This window comes from Dromiciops gliroides, chromosome 2 (genome assembly GCF_019393635.1).
Source record: "Dromiciops gliroides isolate mDroGli1 chromosome 2, mDroGli1.pri, whole genome shotgun sequence".
Lineage (NCBI taxonomy): Eukaryota > Metazoa > Chordata > Mammalia > Microbiotheria > Microbiotheriidae > Dromiciops > Dromiciops gliroides.
Genome location: NC_057862.1, coordinates 166,383,364 through 166,406,013, shown reverse-complemented (window position 1 = coordinate 166,406,013; position 22,650 = coordinate 166,383,364). Strand labels below are relative to the sequence as shown.

At 38.5% G+C, this 22,650-nt stretch overlaps 1 protein-coding gene across 1 annotated transcript in view; it reads right to left on the bottom strand.

Annotated features, from left to right (window-relative positions):
• Positions 1 to 22,650, bottom strand: part of MYO5C (myosin VC) — a 139,451-nt gene that overhangs the window by 38,035 nt on the left and 78,766 nt on the right. Inside the window, exons 20-28 of the mRNA XM_043981982.1 lie at positions 18,353 to 18,518; positions 17,784 to 17,930; positions 17,432 to 17,596; positions 15,754 to 15,847; positions 11,840 to 11,903; positions 8,480 to 8,660; positions 2,861 to 2,954; positions 1,962 to 2,025; positions 1,783 to 1,863 (exon numbers count right to left, since the gene is read on the bottom strand). Coding sequence (XP_043837917.1) covers positions 1,783 to 1,863; positions 1,962 to 2,025; positions 2,861 to 2,954; positions 8,480 to 8,660; positions 11,840 to 11,903; positions 15,754 to 15,847; positions 17,432 to 17,596; positions 17,784 to 17,930; positions 18,353 to 18,518 — 1,056 coding nt within the window. The remainder of the gene's footprint in view (positions 1 to 1,782; positions 1,864 to 1,961; positions 2,026 to 2,860; positions 2,955 to 8,479; positions 8,661 to 11,839; positions 11,904 to 15,753; positions 15,848 to 17,431; positions 17,597 to 17,783; positions 17,931 to 18,352; positions 18,519 to 22,650) is intronic.

Sequence of the window (22,650 nt, the reverse complement as noted above, 5' to 3'; positions counted from 1 at the left end):
TCAAGCCAATAAACATTTATTATGTATCTACTATGTACCAGATTGTGGCTAAGCAATGGGGATACAAATATGAAAAAAGAAAAATGCTTCCTGTCCTCAAGGAGTTTATAATCTAATGGGGGATGGGAAGAGGTACCCAATGGTGGAGAATTTAGTAGAGAAGTCTCAAGGAACAAGGAGATGTCTGAGCTGGGCTCTCTCCTCAAATGGAGTTTTTGGGCTCATGGCCCCACTCTCCAATCAGAGGTAGAGGACAGTGAATGTAAGCTCCCTGAGGGCAGGAACAGTTTCGCTTTTGTCTTTGTATCCTAAGTATAAGGCATATAATAGTTACTTAATAAATTCTCGATGAAATAGAAGAGTGAACTATATTCAAGACCTTTCCAGTTTGACAGGACTCCTCAGAGCTTGCATTCCATTGGCATAACTTTCCTATATTCAGGGTTGCCTCTTAACCACAATGAGGAACTATAGTGGAACATGATCTCAGTTTATGATATGGTTTTAAATCTTTCTAACCATGACTAAAGCATTTTTAGCATCATGTTTGTACCACAAATTCCCCATCACAAATATATAGAAATGGGGCAGCTGGGTGCCACAGTGGATAAAACGCCAGCCCTGGATCCAGGAGGACCTGAATTCAAATCCATTCTCAGACACTTGGCAGTTACTAGCTGTTTGACCCTGGGCAAGTCACTTAACCCTCTTTGCCCTGCAAAAAACCAAACCAAAACAAAACAAAACCCACCACCAACAACAAACCACAAATATATAGAAATGTACATTTCTGGTAGCATGCAAATACAATAAGAAATTTTGTAATAAGTGGTAAAAGTCATTAATTTCATCACAATGATTTGGACAGTCAATATAGTGATTAAAAATAATTTAGAAATGTCAATTACAAAGACTTCTTAAAAAATAATTTTACATTAACTTTATAATTCTGGAAAAGTTGCAGCAAATTCCCCAGATTTCCTTGGTCAAAAAATATAGCATAGCTCTCCAGTTTATGCATTCTTAAGAATCATCTACTCTATAAATTATATTTGCCCATTAATGAACTTCTTATCCCATTAAAAAAACAACAACATGATCAAGTACCCACATTACTAGATTTTCAGGGAAAGTATTCTAGATGAAATGAAATAATTACAATTACAATATAATTTGTAAGCATTTTTTGGGGTGTTAAATACTATGTTTGACAACAGAAACTTTGGAAGAATGTCTACTAACACATAGAGAGAAGAGTTGGCTATCTCTATCAGTGGAGGGAATGTTCACACTAAAGAACATTCAGATTCTTTTTTTTTTTTTTTTGATGAGGCAATTGGGGTTGATTGTCTGAAGCTGTATTTAAACTCAGGTTCTCCTGATTCCAGGGTCCAGTGCTTTTCCCAATGTGCCACCTAGCTGCCTCATGAAATTAGATTTTTGAAATCCTGTAATAGATATTGAAGACTACATTTTAAACCTCCTGTTTACATATAAGATTTCTACTTCCTGCAGTGCAAGGAAGATAAGGGAGAAGAGGAAGAGAGAGTATGAGTGTAGGAGGAAGAAGAGTAAAAGAAAGAAGAGGAAGAAGAAAAAGAGAAAGAGGAAGAAGTAGAGGGAGGATAAGAGGAGGAAGAATAAAGCACAGAAGCAGAAGAAAAGAAAGTAGGAAGGGGAAAAGAAGGAGGGAGAGGAAAGGAGGAAGAGATAGAGGAGAAAGAAAAGGAGAAAAGAGGGAAGAGAAAGAAGGAAGAGGAAAATCTAATTGGTTTTCCTGACCTTGTTGCCTTCTTTAGACCTTCATATGCAAACCAAAGTTCTCCATCTTCATTTAAATGTTCCAAATCTTCCACAGAAAGTCTGGAAAATAGCACAGAAAGGGAAATCAATGACTTCCCCCCTTACATTTTGTTCTTTTCCCATTTTTAAATGTCTTTAAAATGTAAAGTGGTGTTTACCTGCTTCTTACATCTTCAATGTCATAGCTTTCAAGAAGTTGCTTGGTAATTTCAGACATTTTTTCTGAAAGTAAAATCAAAGTATAAACAGGTGGGTGTGACACAGTGGATTGAGTGCTAGGCCTGGAGTCAAGAAGACCTGAGTTCAGTTCTAGCCTCAGATATTTGACTAGCTGTGTGATTAGGCCAGTCATTTAACTTCTGTCTGCCTTAGTTTCCTTGTTGGGAAAATGGTGATAATAATAACACTTACCTCCCAGAGCGGTTGTGAGGCTAAAATACATAATATTTGTAAAGAGCTTTGCAAACCTTAACGTGCTATATAAATTCTAGTGATGATGACTATTATTTTGTTAGATGTGCTATTCTTTTTTCATCTTAATAGTATTTTGTTTTTATTCCAATTACATGTAGAGACAGTTTTCAACATTCATTTCTGTAAGATTTTGAGTTACAAATTTTTATTTAGAACATTCTTCCCTCCCCCTCCCCAAGACAGCAAGCAATCTAATATAGGTTATACATGTACAATCGTGTTAAACATATACCCACATTAGTCATGTTGTAAAAGAAGAATCAGAACAAAAGGGAAAAAACCATAAGAAAGAAAAAAACAAAAACCAAAAAATCCCCCAAAAAACAAACAAAAAAAATCAAATCTGCATTCACACTCCATAGTTCTTTTCCTGGACATGGAGAGTATTTTCCATCATGAGTCTTTTGGAATTTAGACATGCTATTCTCTTCTATCCTTTTAGGTACTAGTTCTCTAGCCTCATACAGGTAAACTATCCACTGAAGAATAACATGGCCAGATGCTGGTAAAGTATCCCACTTCCATAACTCCATGGTAAACTAACTTCCATGCCAACAAACTAAGTGACTTGTGTTGTCATTACCTCTCATTTCTCGTTTTTGTGACTGGACATGTTTCTCCACATCTATCTTCTGTGTCTGAAGTAGCTCTATCTCCTTCTGGAACTCGGAGATTGTCTGGATTAAAACAATGTCCCAAATTTTAATAAATGGAACATTACTGAAATATTACATACCTAACTGTAATATTAATACCTAATATTACATTCCCCACTACATGTTCACAAGATGAAACCTCATTTTAAAGGAATGTTAAACATCTACTTCTTTTTTATTTCTTTTTTCTAACAGTATTTTATTATTTTCCAGTTACATGTAGAGATAGTTTTCAACATTTGTTTTTATAAGATTTCTAGTTTCAAATTTTTCTCCCTCCCCTCCCTTCCCCCCTCCCCAAGATAGCAAGCAATCTGATACAGGTTACATATAAACATCTACTTCTTGTAAAGTTCAACATGAAGGACTCTGGTAATGTAACTCATAGGCTGCTATAGAGAAAATTGTTTAACTGTCCAAACCATGTTTTATAAACATAAGCATGGTTTGGTCATGAAGTACAATAACAAAAGTTTTTACCCAAACAAAGAAAGCTTTACTAACACTCAACGAATTTGCTTAGTAGCTTCAGTGGAAGCACAAGTTAGTGCATGGAGGAGAGAATTATTAAACAACTCAAATATAGACAGAGAAGGGAGAAAAAGAGTCACAAGGGACACCCCATGTGAAACACATCAAATTGAATTTCTACTTCCTAACCAGATACCCCTTCATGGAACAGGAAATACGATGGTAACAAAGGCATAGGTAATGCTATCATCTTCTTGATGCCAACTTTTATTCTTAGCATCAGCTGGTGAGGGAAGACCAAGGACAACCAACACCTCTGGGAAGGTGGGGACAGACCTCTATAAACTGAGGGCCCCATATACTTGTTAGTTTTTTATATTTAAATGTTTTTCTTGGTTTTTGTTTAGTAACTAGGAAAGCTAACATTACCAGAGTAGGCTGTGACCTTCAGAAACCTGGTCACATCCAAGGACCAGTGTAGTAGGTAGAAAAAAAATCACAGCACATAGACCCAATGCTAGAAGAGACCTTTGAGGTGCTCCAGGAAGACTTCTGACCACCAGAAATTCTAGTTTAAATTGCCTGGTGAGGGAGCATAAGTGGGGGCAGGACTAAGTAGAAGAGACAAGGGCTGGGAACATGGTCAGGGAAGAGGGATTTGGCAGAAAGGTACAGCCAAAAGAGCATGAGTTCCAAACAAGTAGACAGGGCAGAAAAGATCTGGAAAGTTACCTTACGTACAGGCAGATAAAAGGTTGAATCCAAGAAAGTCAGGCAGGGCAGGAAAAATCAAATGGGTAGCATAAGTGTAGGTAGCCAGGCAGGGTCCAGAATCTGAGAGTCTAGATAGTTAGCAGGAATAAACACAGGCAGGCATGAGACAACAAAAGCAAGATCTAATAATAACAGGGGAGACAAGAGGTTTCCTTTCCTTTGCCCTCTCTCCTTACTCCCTGCTATATGTAGGGAGTCTTCTCAGGACAAAGGATGTACAATTGCAGTTAGGGAGAGAGAACTGAATGTACAACTTGCTCCTGAATAAGGTAGAAATAGAGAGCCTCTGAAGAAATATTTATACTTGGGGGAAGCTAGGTGGAACAGTGGATAAACACCAGCCCTAGACTCAGGAGGATCTGAGTTCAAATCTGGCCCCAGACACTTGAAACTTACTAACTGTGTGACCCTGGGAAAGTCACTTAACCCTCATTGTCCCACAAAAAAAAATACTTATACTAAGCCTGAGAGAACATCAAGGGGTTTGCGTTCAGTGAAAACCTAGGAAATTATTGCTCCCTCATTGATCACTAATTTTTGTAATTGTTTCAATTAGTTTCAAGTGGTCTGTCTCTTTCCTTGTTCTTCCTAGGAATTAGTTATATGTCATATAGCTTTATTTTAGAAAAGGTGGCATGTAATTTTCAATATAGCTCTGCTATTCACTTAACTTACCAGAAAGTGACTGCCAAGCAAGTCACTTAGACTTCTTTGAACCTTTGTCTTCTTGTTTGCAAAATAGGGATAATTACCAACCTCACAGCATTTTTATGAGGAATTTGCCCAAAAAGAACCCTTAAAGTATTGTGAGTTTAAATGATTATTATACTGACTAAAAGTCTTCAGATTTTAGCTACCAAAGATAAGATAAAGTACTTGGCACATAATAAACACTTAATAAATTCTTCCCTCTTAATTTTTTCCTGTTTACCTTTTTATGCTTCTCTAGCGTTTTGTATTTGAAAGTCAAATTTTTCCATTCAGTTCAGATCTTTTCATCACAAATACCCGAAAGTCTTCTTTTTCATTGAAGTCCCATTTTCCCCCTGAAAGATTATACTCAGTTTTTCTGGGTAGGTGATTTTTGGTTGTAATCCCAATTCCTTTGCCCTCTGGAATATCATATTCCATGCCCTCTGATCCTTTAATGTAGAAGCTTCTAGATCTTGTGCTATCCTGACTATGGCTCCACAGTACTTGAATTTTTCTTTCTGGTTGCTTGCAACATTTTCTCCTTGACCTGAGAGCTCTGGAATTTGGTTATGATATTCCTGGGAATTTTCATTTTGGGATCTCTTTCAGGAGGAGATTGGTGAATTCTTTCAATTTCTATTTTACCTTCTGCTTCTAGAATATCAGGGCAATTTCCCCTGACAATTACAAATCCTTGATAAGCAAAGTAAGAGATCATGGAATAGTTTATTTGTCAGATTTATGGACGGGGAAGAATTTAGCACCAAAGAAGACATAGAGAGCATTACAAAATGTAAAATAGATAATTTTGATTATATAAAATTAAAAAGATTTTGTACAAACAAAATCAATACAACCAAAATTATAAGAAAAGCAGAAAACTGGGAAATAATTTTTGCAACAAGTATATCTGATAAAAAGTCTCATTTCCCAAATATATAGAGAACTGAGTCAAATTTATAAAAATACAAGTCATTCCCCAATTGTCAAATGGTCAAAGGATATGAACAAGCAGTTTTTAGATGAAGAAATCAAAGCTATTTATAGTCATATGAAAAATTGCTCTAAATCACTTGATCAGAGAAATGCAAATTAAAACAACTCTGAAGTACCACCTCACACCTATTAGAGTAGCTAATATAACAGAAAAGGAAAATGTTGGATGTTGGAGGGGACATGGGAAAACTTGAACACTAATCCACTGTCCTTGAGTTGTGAACTGATCCAACCATAAGGGCTATAAAACTGTGCAAATCCTTTGATTCAGCAATACCCTTGCCAGGTTTATATCCCAAAGATATCCAAAAAAGAGAAAATGACCTATTTGTGCAAAAATATTTGTAGTAATTCTTTTTGTGATGGCTAAGAATTGGAAACCAAAGGAATGCTCATCAATTGTGGAATTGCTAAACAAGCTGTGGTATATGATTGTAATGTGCTATAAGAAATGACAAGCAGGATGATTTTAGAAAGACCTAGAAAGACTTTTATAAACTGATGTATAGTGAAGTAAGCACAACCAGATGTTATGCACCATGATAGCAACATTGTATGATGAAGAATTGTAAATGACAACTATTTTCAGCACTACAGTGATCCAAGATAATCTCAAAGGCCTAATGATGAAACATACTGTCCACCTCTAAAGAAAGAACTAATATTGATTGAACACAGATTGAAGCATGTTATTTTCACTTTCTTTCATTTTTTCTTTTATTCTAGTCTTCTTATAGAAAATGACTAATATAAAAAAAATTTGGGAAAAAAGGGCAACTAGGTGGCACAGTGGATAAAGTACTAGCCCTGGATTCAGGAGGACCTGAGTTCAAATTTGGCATCAGACACTTGACACTTACTAGCTATGTGACCCTGGGCAAGTCACTTAACCCTCACTGCCCCACAAAAATTTATTTTTTAATGAAATGGAAATATTTTAAATAATCATAAATGTATAACCTATATCTAATTACTTACTCCTTCAGGGTGGGAGGGAGGGAGAGAAGGATAGAATTTGGAAATCAAAACTTTAAGTAAAAATATTTATTAAAATAAAAAAAGGAAAAAAATCCTTGTTGATAGAGTGATTGAATGCCATCTAAAGGTATTTTCTCCAAACTACAGAGACAATTCTAAGAGACCAGAGAAGGGACATGTCCAATAGAGGGGACATGTCTAGCTGATGCCATTCACATACAGTTGTATGTGTGCTCATGTAACAGTGAATCTATTTATCTTGGTCCAGGCCTATCATTTCATTGATATGGGAAGGTTCATGGTGAAGCTTCCCCAACTAATACAGATTAGCAACAGCTGCTGTAATTTACAGTCTTTCTTGGAGGCACTGAAAAGTCCAACAATTTTCTCAGGATGTCACAGGCACAATGTGTCAGAGCTGGGACTTGAACCTCTCTGTGTCCTCCTGGTGATAAGATCAGTTCTCTATTTGCTATGTCATGCTGCCTCCCTAGTCTTCTATCTAGGCTAATACTTTTTTTGGACCCTTTCCCCTTCTAATAGTGAGTAGGTCTAAATGGAAGGTTTGGTGATGGGATTTAAATTCTCTGATGGTTATTTTATAGATCAACACAAAGAAATTTAGAATGTTCTTTATACTTTAATTTGGGAAAGATCCTTTTGTAGGACACACTTTTATAAGTGGAGATGTTGAAGATAAGAATATCTGAGAGTTCTATAGCAATTTAAAGTTCACAAAGCACACATTATCATCTTATTTGAGTCTCTCAAATATCTTTTGGGGTTTTTTTTTTTTTGCGGGGCAATGGGGGTTAAGTGACTTGCCCAGGGTCACGCAGCTAGTATGTGTCAAGTGTCTTTGGCTGGATTTGAACTCAGGTACTCCTAAATCCAGGTCCGGTGCTTTATGCACTGCGCCACCTAGCTGCCCCCTCAAATATCTTTTGATATAGGTACTACAGGTCATTATTATTTCTGTTTTATAGATGAAGAAATTTAACTCAGACAGTCCAAATGATTGACCTACAGGAATGTTTGTTGTTGTTCACTTGGTTCAGTCATGTCTGACCCTTCATGATCCCATTTGGGGTTTTCTTGGCAAAGATAATGGAATGATTTGCCATTTCCTTCTCCAGGTCATTTTACAGATAAGAAAACTGAAGCAAACAGGGTAAAGTGATTTTCCCAGTGTCTGAGGTCAGATTTAAACTCAGGAAGATGAGTCTTCCAGGCCAGTCATTGTATCTACTGCCTCTCATGGGAACATAGTATGTGTCAGAGGCAGGCCTTGAACCCAGGTCTTTCTGACTCTAAGTTCAGAATACTATCCACTAAGTCAAACTGCCTCTTAAATGGTCTGGTAGTATATAAATCTTCAATTGTTTTCCATAGAAATTGAAAAATCAACTTTTTGTAACCCAAGAAAACACCTAAGGACAAAAAACTCACTTTAAGTCAACTTTTAGGTGTTCCATTTTGGATTAATGGACAAGGGAAGGCAATTTTTCCTTTGGCTTTATAAAGGGTGCCATTCAATATGATTCTACGAGTGAACTATGAAATCTATCAGCATATTTGCACATTTACTATTTATACTTTCATATGAAATGGAGAAGAGAGATCTGGGTTTCTACCTTTGTCTGCTGGGTCAGCTGGGCTACTTCTCCCTTCAATCCACTGGAAATGATTTGTTCTTCTTCCATTTGATGCTGGAGTTGCAATTTCTCTTCTTTGAGAGTCTTAATTTCTCCCTTCAAAGAGTGAATCTGTTTGTCATAGTCTTGCTCTTTCAACTGAAAACTTTTCTCAAGGAATCTGTTTGTAAGAGAGAAAGATAAAGTATTTAGGATTTTTGCTAGCTCTGAACCTTTTTGGGAAATCAGGAAGAAGGTGGGGGAAAGAATAGTGTAGATTGAACCTCCTGTGATATTCTGAATATGCATATGTACAATGTGTGTTCTCTCTCAGTCTCTCTGTCTCTGTTCTTGCATTTTTGATCCTATCAAATCTGAGTCTATAGTCAATATACACAAAAATATAGTCTGAAGGACGCAAACAATGAAATAGAGTAAGAGTTTCTTAATCTGGGGTCTGTGAACTTAAAAAATTTTTTGACAAGTACATTTCAGTATAACTGGTTTCCTTTCTTATCCTGCAACTTAATTTTATGCATTTGAAAACATTATTCTGAGAAGGGGTCTTCACCAGATTGCCAGAAGGGTCCATGACACAACAAAGGTTGAAAACTCCCGATTTAGATGATTGGTTGATTCATCACATTCCTAAAGCTGTTCTGATTCAAGAAAAGTGTCAGAGTCAGTCTTCTTGCTCAGCAAAGATTTCAGTGCACCCAAAGCCTGTGTCAGGTTCTGAGATTTACTTGGCTTTAGAAACTGTTGAGGATTCACTTTGCTGTTTGGGGAGTACAGAGGTGAGTCTCTTAGCTCTAGAACTAAATCTTTTAAGCAGAACCAGGGTTCAGTCGAGATCCCTAGAAGCCCAGAACAGGCTCCTCGAGGAAATCAGATCAGCCCTCACCCAAACCTAAAAGGAAGGCAACTGGCCTTGGATATCCAATGAGCTAAAGAGTCATTTAGCTTTCTATATTCAGCTTGTTACATCATTGAAAGAACATAAACTATCATCCTATCAAGGAATCCTCCCCAGGGAGATGGCTGAATTCTTATCAAGTTTTTCTTTGATTTTCTTTTACAAGACTATCCATGTCCTGTTTTGAAGAATTTTCAAAGGAGCTTCCAATGGTTTCATGAGAATGGTGACATACTTTTAAGAAAAAAATACTGGTGGAAATCAATAAATACAGGTGATATCCCACCTGAGGAAAATTCAGTTTTACGAACTATTGAAATCTTAGTACTAAACCAGACTGGGCTTGCATTGCATTAGTAGATTCCTGGTGCACATTTATATTTATGTTAGTAATCCCCCAAAGATCCACTGATTAGGGAACAAACATTAACAGGAAAGGAATTTAAGAATATATTGAGGGACCCAAGCTGTATCAGCAGACAGAGCATTTTTTATACATAAGGCAAAGAAAATAAATAAAGGATGAAAATTTGTATTTTAAGTAAAACGGCAATAAAATTTTCCTGTTGGTTCAGATGCCTGGTCCTTCTAGTGTAAAGGAGAGGCAGTGTAGCTTAATGGGTAGAGAGCCTTGAAGGCAGGCAGACCTTGGTTCAGGTCCCACCTCTGACACACATTGGGCAAGTCACCTAACCCTTCAGTGTTCTAGGCAACTGTCTAAAATGCAGACAAGGTGAAAAATTGTATGAGCAGAAGTAGTTTCTTCACCTCAGAGTTCTCTTTACCAGTGAAATTACAGGCTTAGTCATTATCCCTATCCCATTTAGGAGGAATGATTTATTGAAGGTCAGAAGTGCTCAGTAACTGGAACAAAAAAATCAGAGATCTTGCAACTTAGGGTCCTAGCCTGGACAATGGCTCTGTCAGATTTTTTTTAGCACTCCAAATGTCCTGTCATTCAATTTCCCCCAAACACATTGACTGAAATGTGCTAAATGGCCAGAGATCTTTATGAAATGTCAAGATCTTAATACTTCTTTCATGAGATTCCCAAACAATCATTTGAAAAATGTATTATTCAAGACAAATGAATTAAATATAAATGTCATAGCTCCTTTACTTCAATAAAATAAGTACCCGTTTCTATCTTCATTGTCACTTTCTTATCTCATATGTGACACTGGCCCCAGCCCTCTAGGAATTTCCTTTCCTACCCATCATTTGTCTTCCCTCAAACTTGCACCCCAGGGGCAAGATACTTCATTCTCAAGGCCGACTTTAGAAATTAGCCAAAGGAAATATACAACTGTGTTGGGACACTGTAGATCCTTTATTCCCCCCCCCCCCCACGTGATCCTAGTTAATGATCTGAACTCTTAGTAGATTATTGCTGAGCCCCTTTTGGGAAAACCCCACCTTTGCCCAGACCTTCTCCCTCGACTCATGCCATAGCTATTAAAAAAAACCAAACAAATGAACATTAGCCTAACTTCTGAAAAAAAGCCGAGGTGGATGGCTATGGGGGGCAACAGGTGATGGTAAAGAGATGCATGCTAGGATGAGTTTAGGTGGGGCTGGAGATTCAATGGGTGGTATTCATTAGCAGCTTACAGGTAAGATGTTTTAACACAAAGCTATCTCAGCATCTAAAAGAATAGTTGAGTTTTCTGATAGGGTCTCCAATTTCTGAGGGAAGAATGTTTCAAAGGAAAGAGAAGAGTTTCAGGAGGCACATAGCAATGGCTCTCTCATTCTGAGGCACTGAGACTGTTATTGTCCATGAGCCTGTTGGTGTTCAACAGGCTGGAATTGCCAAAAAATTCAACAACATGAACAATGACATGCAAGGTTCACTCATGGGGAAAAATCCAGGAGATGTAGATGGTAGTCCTCCCCAGATGTAGGTGTACAAGCAGAGTACAAAGGGACACAAAGAAAGGAAGTCACCTATAGGCTGAGTTCAGGAGCCAATTTAAGGAAAACATAAACATTACATTGATCTTAGATTGTAAACTCTCTGAAGGCAGGGACTTTTTTTTTGTGGTGCAAGCAATTTTTGATAGCTTCAGCAATTGATCTGTCCATAGTAGTGCTGTCTTAGTGGTAGGTTTTTTCAACTACCACAATTACCTTGGATTCTAAAACAGATAAGCCCTACTCTGCAGAAATTTCCAAATCTTTTGTGTTTGAGTAACTTACAATTTACATGACATGTGGTGCAGTGGAGTTTCAGTTCCACATTCTAGCTGGGTGATTTTTGTGCAACTAAGCCTCTGTAAAAAAAAAAATTAAAGATGGGGGAGTGGAGGCTGGACTAAATGACATATAATGCCCCTTCCAGTTATAAATCTATAAATCTATAATGGCTATATGAAGGATAGACACAGTATGTAGCAAGGCAGAGAAAGTAAGTGGGGAGTTTTAAAACAAATTGTAACTCATACATTCTTTGTCTTTCTTCTTTTTGCACATCATCAAAAAGCTGCTTTGTGAGGTTTTCCATTTTATCTGTAAAGAGAGAAATGATGTTCAAAAATTTATCCAACACCTAATAATTGTGCATCAGCACATCAAGGATCTGTAATTTTACTGGTATGGGAATTTTCTCCACTGAAGCAGATTACACCACATTTATAACTTATACTCTTGGAGAGGGTGCCAGATGTTTAGAGAGGTTTAATTGACTTGCCCATAGTCACACAACCAGTAAGTATTGCAAGAGGTATTCGATCCCAGGTCTTCCTGATTCCAAGTCCAGCATTTTATATACTATGTCATACTGCCTCTCTGTTGGATAATTATATAAAATAGAGTGTTGGCCTTGGAGTCAGGAGGACTTATCTCCATGAATTCAAATTTGGTCTCAGACATTTACTAGCTATGTGAACCTGGGCAAGACACTTCACCCTGCTTGCCTCTATTTCCCCATCTGTAAAATGAGCCGGAAAAGGAAATGGTACACCATCTTTGCCAAGAAAATCTTAAATGGGGTTACAAAGAGTCAGATACGACCAAAAATGACTGAACAACAAATGCACCTTATACCATAAAGGTAGGAAAAAATGTGGGTAGTGTTATTAAATGGTTCTTATTTAAGGGAGGAAGAAGAGGTTTGTCTATGTTTGCTTGTTTCTGTCTTACCTCTCCCCGCACCCCCCCCCCGCCCCCGCCACTTTTAGTAGAGGTTTGCTAGTTTGGAAACTAGTTTTGAGGGTTTTTTTAAAATTACTATTCTCATCTTATAGAAAGCATCTAAAATCCCACTGAAACACTGTGCTATCAGATTGTGATTGTGATTTTTCAAGTTGCATCTTCACTTCCAAATTGATGATCTTATTGTCTTGGGTGAAATGTGGTAGAATGAAATCCCATCTAGAAGCCCGAGAGAAATTCACAGAGCTATATAAAATAACATGAGATAAGACTTTCTTCTCTGGTCTGCCTCATTCAGAAAGCCTCTGACCACTTTCAGGTCCACAATCAATACCTGGAATAATCACAGTAACAGAGCTTGGGGCTGGGAGAGAATTGGGGTTTACGGTAGAAGTAAACCTGGAACCACCTTTCTAAATGTCTCTTTATTCAACCATATTCGATTTACCAATAGAGGATGACACGTATGGTTTTTTCCCCACTGTGAAAAGCTATATTTACAGCGTAGTAACTGCACCTTCTATTTCCCCCCTCTGCTTATATATAATACCCTCAGCAAATTAACATGAAAATGAGGCAGAGAATGAAAACCTCTGCCTTAGGATCAACCGTCATGATGCTGTTGGCTGGTGCTGTCTTGACTTGCTCCCCTATGATACTAGACTCTGATTACCTGGTGTTTATTTTTTCTACCCCATCTTTGCCCCTCTCCTAACTTCTGCTTATCCAGTTGTAGCCCCAGGACCTTTCTGCTTCTCCTTTACTTTACTCACGACCCAATCTCTGGACTCTGCTTTCATTGCTGGAGCTCATTTGTGCTTCCCTATATTAACTACCAGACTTAATTAAACCACTTTCCTGCTCAGTGTTACGGTATTTTCCATATCTCCTGCCCAGCTTAGCTAGACCCCTAGCTATAAATCCTACTGGTCTGCCTTGACATGCCTCAAGTTCTAGAATGACCAAAAAACTTAGTTTAAGACAAGGCCAGTGATTCAGAAGAGCTGCCTATCCAGGCTATATTTCATTTGCCAGCTTGGTGGCTTAGGTAGGGCTTCCGATCTCAATGAGTTGAGAACTGAGTGATGGGACTAGGACAAGGATAATAGAGATGCTGCCTCCTGTTTTGATTCCACACAGTAGGTATTCAATAGATGTTTGCTGAATTTAATTTATTCCCAAATCTTGAGATAAAGTGGCCTAAATGCAATGCCTTAGAGTAGTGGTCTCCAAAGTGAGGCCGGGGACCCCAGGGAGTGTGGCTTGACCCCAAGAGATGTGGGTGAGCAATCAAGGAGTGGGTGGGAAGATCCTAAGATCCTACCTTCCCCATGATGGACTATAGTGCAGCTTGTCTCCAATGTAACCGTACCTACCTTTATCCTCCAACACTTCTCTCCTCCTACTTGTGTTCTGTAAACTCAGCCTCCCTGCTTCTGTGCTGGTGTTGGATCCCCAGGGCAGTTATAACCTAGTCACTTGCAAGGCACCCACAACACTGGCTTCACAGGTGCTACTTTCTCCCCCTCCCCCACACTCACCTCACTATCTCTCAAATGATCTCATGACTGAGGCAGGAACCTTGGAGGGTAGGCTCAATGCAGCACTTTGGTGATTAATGAATGAAAGATCTAATGAACCCTCTGCTCTTTTCATTTTGGGGGTCAAAATATGAGTAGGCATGAATGATTTATGTATTACAGTTTTCATTACATTATTTCTCTCCCCAGTTCCACCCTTCTTCCAAACTTCCCTCTTTCTATCAAGGGCACTATCAGCCTTTTAGTAACCAAATTCACAACCTCAGTGTCACACCTCACCTTACATAACCAACCTGCTTCCAGATTTTTTTTTATTTTTACTTTCATAACATTTTTCAAATCTTTCCTTTTTTCTACCCACTCATACTATCAATCTACTGCAGTCTCTCATCCCCTCTGCCCTGGAGTATTGTTTGTTGTTGTTATTATTCATTCGGGTCTGATTCTTGGTGACTCCATTTGGGATTTTCTTGGCAACGATACTGGAGTGGTTTGCATTTCCTTCTCCAGCCCATTTTACAGAAGAGGAAACTGAGGCAAACAGGGTGAAGTGACTTGCCCACGGTCACATAGATAATAAGTGTTTGAGGCTGGATTTGAATTCAGGTCTTCCTGAGTCTAGGCCCAGTGCTCTATATACTTCGCCACCTAGTTGCCCCTAATAATAATCCACCTAGCTTGATCATTATAATAGCCTCCTACTTAGTCCCTCCAACTCAAGACTCTCCCCACTCTGTTCCATTCTCCACAATGCTACCAAAATGATTTTTCTCAAGTGCAGGTCAGGTTGTGTCATTCTCCTACTCAACAGACTCCACTGGCCTCCTACTGAATGTGAGATCAAATGTTATTTCATCTTTATCTTATCCTTGTTTTCAATTCCTACTTTCTATGTAAATTTGTAATGATGCACATAGATATTGGCATAGCAGTACCCTTCTATAATGTAGAAAACAGTAAATATATACACATTGGGAATGCATGCTCAAAATGTTTACAGTGACAGGGATGTGTGATTGAAAAAGTTTGGAGACCACTGTCCTGGGCATACTGTTTTGGACTCAGGTCTGCTATAGCCAAAATACGTGATGCTGAGTTCTGATGGCTTGAAACACAAGCCTTTCCCTAAACTGAGGAAGATGAGACATAAACAGGATGAAAAACAGGAGTATCTAGAAGAGGCAGTTACCAGATTATAAATCTAACTTTCCACAGTACAGAAACACAGATGTGCACGTGTACACACACACACACACACACACACACACACACACACACACACACACACATACCCACACACCCACACCCACCATCCTCTGTTTGGTCAACTGAACATCGTTTGGTAAGCTGAGGCATTTAGAAAGGTTGTACAAGGTTTACTTCTGCCATAAACCCCAATCCTCTTCCAATCCCAAGCTTTTTTTTCTTTCTTTTTTTTTTTTTGTTTTGTTTTGTTTTGTTTTGTTTTGTTTTGTTTTGTTTTGTTTTGTTTTGCGGGGCAATGGGGGTTAACTGACTTGCCCAGGGTCACACAGCTAGTAAGTGTCAAGTGTCTGAGGTCAGATTTGAACTCAGGTCCTCCTGAATTCAGGGCTGGTGCTTTATCCACTGTGCCACCTAGCTGCCCCCTTTTTCTTTCTTTTTTAAACAAACTACTTCATTACCTTTCATTTCCTCAGTCTTTTCTTGAAGCTTCTTTTCAATCTTCTCTTTTTGCATTTCCAATTCTTTGTTGTGTGTCTGAAGCTTTGCCAATTTCTTTTAAAAAAAAAAAAAGGAAGAACAGTTCTGTGATTTACTGGCATCACCCCATTAACAAAAGGTAAAAAAGTTGTCATTTTCAGCTGTGCTTTATCTCATTTTCAATATATACCCTCTCTCTCCCCAAAATGAATACTATCTATTCATGAGTCAGAGCTAGAAGGAACTTCAGAAGTCACATAGTCGAGCCCTCTCATTTTACAGATGAAAACACTGAGGCCGAGAGAGGTTAAGTGACATGCTTAAGGCCATACAGTTACTAAGTGTGAGAAATGGGATTTGATCCTGGGTCTTCTGATACCACTGTTCTTTCTATTATACTGTGGCTATGGGCCTTACTCACCCTAGCTTTGGGTAAGACCTATAAAGAATGAAAGCAGAAATCCCAAGGCTCCCTGGTACTAAGTAAGAGTTGGTTTGTTTTTTTAAACATATTACATGAGGGGCAACTAGGTGGTTCAGAGGATAGAACATGGACCCTGGAGTCATGAAGACTTGAGTTCAAATCTGTCCTCAGCTGTGTGATTCTGGACAAGTCACTTAGCCTTGATTGCCTCCTCCCTTCCCCCAAATAAACGTTGTATGAGTTCCTCTATGGCCAAGTTAAAATCCTCAGTGGACTTATTTACTAGGTTGCAAAATGAACTACAATTCATGATGTGAAACTGATGGGCTTATGCCCATGAAGGAATTTCTATTGCTGTATGTTCTTTTACTTATATGGACCATTGTCTACTGTTATTTTCTACTCTGATAGCTAATGGAGAATCCAAATAGAATATAAGCAACTCTTTAAAATTGGTACAACCATTTTGCGGCTTAAATGTCCATACCCTTTGACGCAGAGATTTCATTACTGGGTTTACACCCCCAGGACCATACCATAGTATAGCCCTACTGAAAAGGAATAATTTGCATTAAAAATAAATAATACATTCATTTTAGCCAATTTAAACATATATGCAGTGACTACAACAATGTAAATGGAAAGGACAAAACACACACAAATCAAAAGTGAATGTTGCAAAATTGGAAAGAACAAGCATAGCTTGAAAGAAGAGATAGGAGATATGCTCCTGACCCACTGTTTTGTGATGGTGGGAGGTGCTTAGGTGGTTCTTGTGCTAAGCCCTGTTAGCTGGGGCTCTGAGAAATGCAGAAGATGAAAGTAATGTAAGAAGCAGTAAGTGCTTCTGCTATGTACCCCAAAGTTGGAAAGAGGCTCTCAAGGGTCTAAGTGTATATAGTGTGCAGTGGAGTCGACTTCTTTGCCTAGTCTGATGGACATGAGAGTAGCAGATCACATTGAAGAGTCAGTGTGTTCAAGTGTCTTTTGGAGGCAATTTATAGGTCATAGGATTTTCAGAGACAGAAAGGCCTTTCTCCAGCCACTCCTCTCTTCTTTCAGACCCAGGTCTTATTCTCTTCCTGCCACTATCCCTAGAAACTATCTTCCCTTGCACTGGGAAAGGTGGTGGCAAAAATAGGGTTTGCTTTAGAAGAAAACAGTCAGTTTTTCTCTTCCCCGAATGTTGGCACAACCAAGTTCTTAAGTAGAGGAAAAAAGATCCCAAACTTAACCTCTTCCATAACTTCCTTAAGCTTCTTTCCTTTCTCTTCATGTGTTCGCTTCTGCATGGCTAATTTTTCAAGCTCGTATTCAAGTCTCTGAATCTTCTCCATGTCATTGGCATGAGTAGCTGCCAAACTGGTTAGTTTCTCCACTAATCCATGATTTTCTTTGTTCTAAAGAGAGGAAAAAGGATCGTTTGAAACCAATGAAAACTGTCTTTGGAGGACAGGGAGGTTTCTATATCAAAGAAGATTTCTTCCATCCTATAATAAACCTTCCAAGTTTATTGGGTTTTACATTTCCTAACCTCTCCACTCCACCAGAAATAGTGGGCAAATGGTTATGGGAAAGGGGACTTACCTGATCTTCTAGCTTTTTCTGCAAACGTTGTACCCTATAAGAAAGTTGAATGTTTAAAACAAATCGTCGGATGTTCTGGAATCTGCGTCTTGCCAGCCAGGCCCGGGCGTACTTCTGAAGGATTACAGCCTTGTGCTCTTTCAACATCTTGAAAAATAAGAAATTAGAAATTCTCACAACAATCCAGTGACTCACTCATTAGTGACTTCAGTGCTTGGAACTTAAATTCCTTGAGAAACAGGGACTATTTCATTTTTATCTTTATTTCCTCAGCACCTAGCTCATGCCCAACACATGATAGATGCATAATAAATGTTTGCTGACTGGTTGATTTATGATTTTATAGAGAGGAAGAAGCAACTGCTAGTATATTTATATGATGAAATTACAAAATGTAATCTCCCCACGGGGTCCTACTAGCATCAAAACTACTTGAATAGTTAACGCAGCAGATCAATCTTTACCCTTCTGAAATATTTACTGTGCATATCTGAAATTTGTAGCAAGACAGTAAAAATAAATCTCTTTTACTATCCTAGTCCCAAGAACACACTGAATACTGGTTATACCTTTTGATATTTCTTCCTTGCTAGGAATCCTCGGGTATATGCCTGTATTGTTATGGTGGCCACACGAATGAGCTGGTAAAGGTTACGGACTAGATATCCCCGACAGTGCTTCTGAAGGATTATGGCTGCCCATGCTTCTTTCAGGGCTGTGGCAGAGATAGCTTTCCTTGATTAAAAAGAATGCAAAGTGAATTTATTTTCCACATAATATCTATTTTTCCTGGAGTACTTTGTACTTATAGAACACTTTTTTCTTTAAAAAAAAAATTAACACCTTGTGTTAATGGCACAATAATTTTCATCAATAGTCCCACCCACAAATGAGTCCTGCCCTACCTTTTTTTTGGGGGGGGGGCGGCAGCAACCAGATCTGTGACTTACAATAATATTGGAAACTCCCAGTGAGAAAACTCTACCAGTGCAGGTCAGCACTTCCTCTTTAACTTAAGAGTCTTAGGGAATTGTCTAGGTCACTAAGAGGTTAAGTTACTTGTTCAAGGTCTGAAGCCAATCTATGTCCGTGATAAAACTTGAAACTGGGTTTCCTAACTCTGAGGCTTTCTCTCTATTCAGTATGTTGAGCCTTACCTTCTGACAAAAGAAAAACTTAAGTAAAATTATCTAACATGATGACTATGTATATAAACATACAAATATGTACATGCATAAATATACACATATTTATATAATATTCTATACTATAGTCCCCTACCTTTCAACTGAAAAAAGAGATATAACACCTTTTAAGTGCATTTGTGTATATCTATGTCTGTCTCTCTGTCTCCCTCCAGTATAATAATTGACGTTACTGATTATAGTCCTGAATTACCAAGAAAAGATTGAAACAATGCTTAGGTTGGAAAGTGTGTAATACATTTTTTTTTTTTTGGTGAGGCAATTGGGGTTAAGTGACTTGCCCAGGGTCACACAGCCAGTAAGTGTTAAGTGTCTGAGGCCAAATTTGAACTCAGGTACTCCTGAATCCGGGGCTGGTGCTTTATTCACTGCGCCATCTAGCTGCCCCATGTGTAATACATTTTTAAAGGTTTCCATCAAAGATGGTAGAAATAAATTGTCAGTGCTAAGACCAGTGACCTTCACTTATATGGAACAGGGCATCCTCTGATTACGTTTGTATATAAACACATGCACGTATGTACACACATATATTTCATGAATCCAGATGTAAATCTCTGTAAGCACTTTATTGATGCACATTCATGAATAGAGTGGGCATTTATATTTTTCTTTTCACCCTGATCCCAAGCTTACTTCTAATGACTCAACCAGAAACCACCAGCATAGAATAAATACACATGTACCCATAGACACTATAGCTAACAGCCTTTCTGACACTTGCACCCACACAATGAAGATAATGCTTTTTCAGTCAGTCAGTAAGCATTTATTAAGTGTTTACTGTGTGCCAGGCATTGTGCTAATTGAAGAAGATACAAAGAAAGTTAAATGACAGCTCTTGCTCTCAAGGAGCTTAAAGTTTAATGTGATAATATATAAATAACTAGGCATATATAAGGGGTGTGGGGGGGTATGTGTATACACATAGACATGTATATACATATACACTCAGAGAGACACATATGCATGTGTATACATATATACAAATATACCCACATACATATAATATACAGACAGAAAAGATCCATCCATCTTTATATAGCCCTTTTGTATGTGTATATGTGTATTTACACACATATACAATACATGGAATATAATCTCAGAGGGAAAGAGACTGGAAGCTGAAGATGACTGGGAAATGTCTTTTTCAAAAAGTGGGATTTGAGATGATTCTTGAAGCAAACCAGACATTTAAAGAGGAGAGGTGAGGGGAGAGAGCATTCAGGGTGATGAGAGATAGAGAGTTATACCCAAAGAACAGCAAATACAGCAGGCTAGCTAGATTGAAGAGTGTGTAGAAAGAAATATTAGAAATTGAAAATATGGGGGCAGCTAGGTGGCGCAGTGGATAGAGCACCGGTCCTGAAGTCAGGAGTACCTGAGTTCAAATCCAGCCTCTGACACTTAACACTCACTAGCTGTGTGACCCTGGGCAAGTCACTTAACCCCAATTGCCTCACTAAAAAAAACAAAAACAAAAAAGAAATTGAAAATATGGGAAGGGGCCATGTTATGAAGACCTTTAAATGGCAAACACAGGACTTTGTATTTGATCCTGGAGGTAGGGAGCCACTGGACTTTACTGAGGAGAGGGGGAGATGACATGGTCAGACCTATGCTTTAGAAAAAGCTTAACAGCTGTGTTGAGGCTGGTTTGGAATAGGGGAGATTAGAGGCAGGAAGACCTATCAAAAGGCTTTTGCAATAGTCCAGAAAAGAGGTGATGAGGGTTTGAATTAGGCCATGGCTGTGTGAGTGTAGAAGACACATTTAAGTGATGCCATAAAGGTAGATTCAATGAGATTTAGCAATGGGTTGGATAAGTGGGGTGACTGAGCATGAAGAGTTGTAGACAAAAACAGGATTGTGAACCTGGTGACAAGGAGGCTGGTGGTGCCCTTGATAGTAAGAGGGAAGTCAAAAAGAGTGGAATGTATGATAGGAAAGCTATTGAGATTAAGATGCCTATGGGACGCTTCATTTGAGATGTTGAAAATGCAGTTGGTGATACAGGATTATGATTTAGGGGAGAGACTAAGGGAATCATCTAATTGAATCTGTGGGAAAAGATGAGATCACCTAGTGAGATCACTACTTGAGACTGTATAAAGCAAAAAGAGAAGAGGACCCTTGATATTATTTCACCTTTTTCGATTATGAATTATGCCCTGATGGAGTTACTGAAGAGTGGAGGATTCAATTTATCCTTCACTTAAGAGGCAACCAGTATGGGTAAAATACTAGCCATGTGCCCACAATTACCTTAACCTTAACCTTAAACTTAGCCTCTCTGAGTCTCAATTTCCTCACCTGTAAAATGGCCAAGTAATGATTAGTAAAAAGCACTTTGTACATCTTACAGTGCTATAGAAATTAAACTTATTAATCATAGTAGGATAATTCCTCATTATCTTGGCAACATCAGGGAATGTGCTGTTCCACCCAGGTGAAGGTTACTGGTCTCAGCTCTGACTCTGGCTCTCAGTGGTTGTCTAGTACAAACCTTCCTATTTAGAGATGAAGAAACCAAGGAGCTTAGTTGACTTACTTATTGGAAGAACCAGGATTGGAACCTGGGTCTTCTGAGTCCAAATGCAGCATTCTTTTCATTGCAAGATGCTCACTCAACTTTTCTACCTATTAATATTTATTTTTATCTTTTCCCTCAATGCCAAGATTCTCTTCTCAGTGTGATGGCTTCCAAGCCTCCTCACTGTTTCCTCCTACAACTCTGCTTCTGACAAGTAGGAACTGTCTTCTTGCCTCTCTGACCATCTCTTCTCACCGTCCTGGGTAAGTCATGTCCTGCATCCGAACTGTGAGCATACACCAAGGCTCTTCTATGTGCTATATATCCTATTTCTTGGTGAGCTCTTCAGCTTCCACCCATTTAACTATATCAACATATTACTCCCAGATCTATATATCCAACACAAGTCTCTGCTTCATCACCCAACTGTCCCCTAGACATTTTGAACTAGATGACTCAAAGACATATCAAATATAACATGTCCAAAACCGAACTCCTTATATTTTCTTCCCAATCTCAATCTCCTTCCAAATTTCCCCATTTCTGTTGAGGGCACCAGCATCATTCCAGTCACCGACATCCACAATCTCATAGTCACCCTAGATTTCTCTCTTCTTCCACATGTGGAATCAGTTGGCGAGTCTTGTCATTTTTTTCTTGCAATATCTCTTGTATCTTCATCTCTGCTCATAAGGCCAGTTCCATAGTACAGGCCCTCATCACCATGATTACTGCAATAGCTAAAGGGCTTTTCTGCCTCAAATATGTCCCTTCGTTAATCCACTACTCAGCTGCCAAAGTGATCTCTCCCAAAGCACATTTCTAACCATGTTCCCATCCTCCTCAATAAACTTCTATGGTTTCCTTTTAGATCTAGAGGGTCAAATACAAATGACTCTGTTGGGTGTTTAAAATCCTCGACCTGGATCCAAGTTAGTTTTCCAGGCTTATATATGACTTCCTTTCATGCACTTTGCAGTTCAGAGAAAATGGTCTTACTTTTCAGCATAAAAGATACAGCATCTCCCATCACCATACATTTACACAAGCTGTCTCTCATATGCTCTCTCCTCACCACCATCTCTTAGAATCCTTAGTTTTCTTCAAAGTTCAACTCAAATGCCATTTT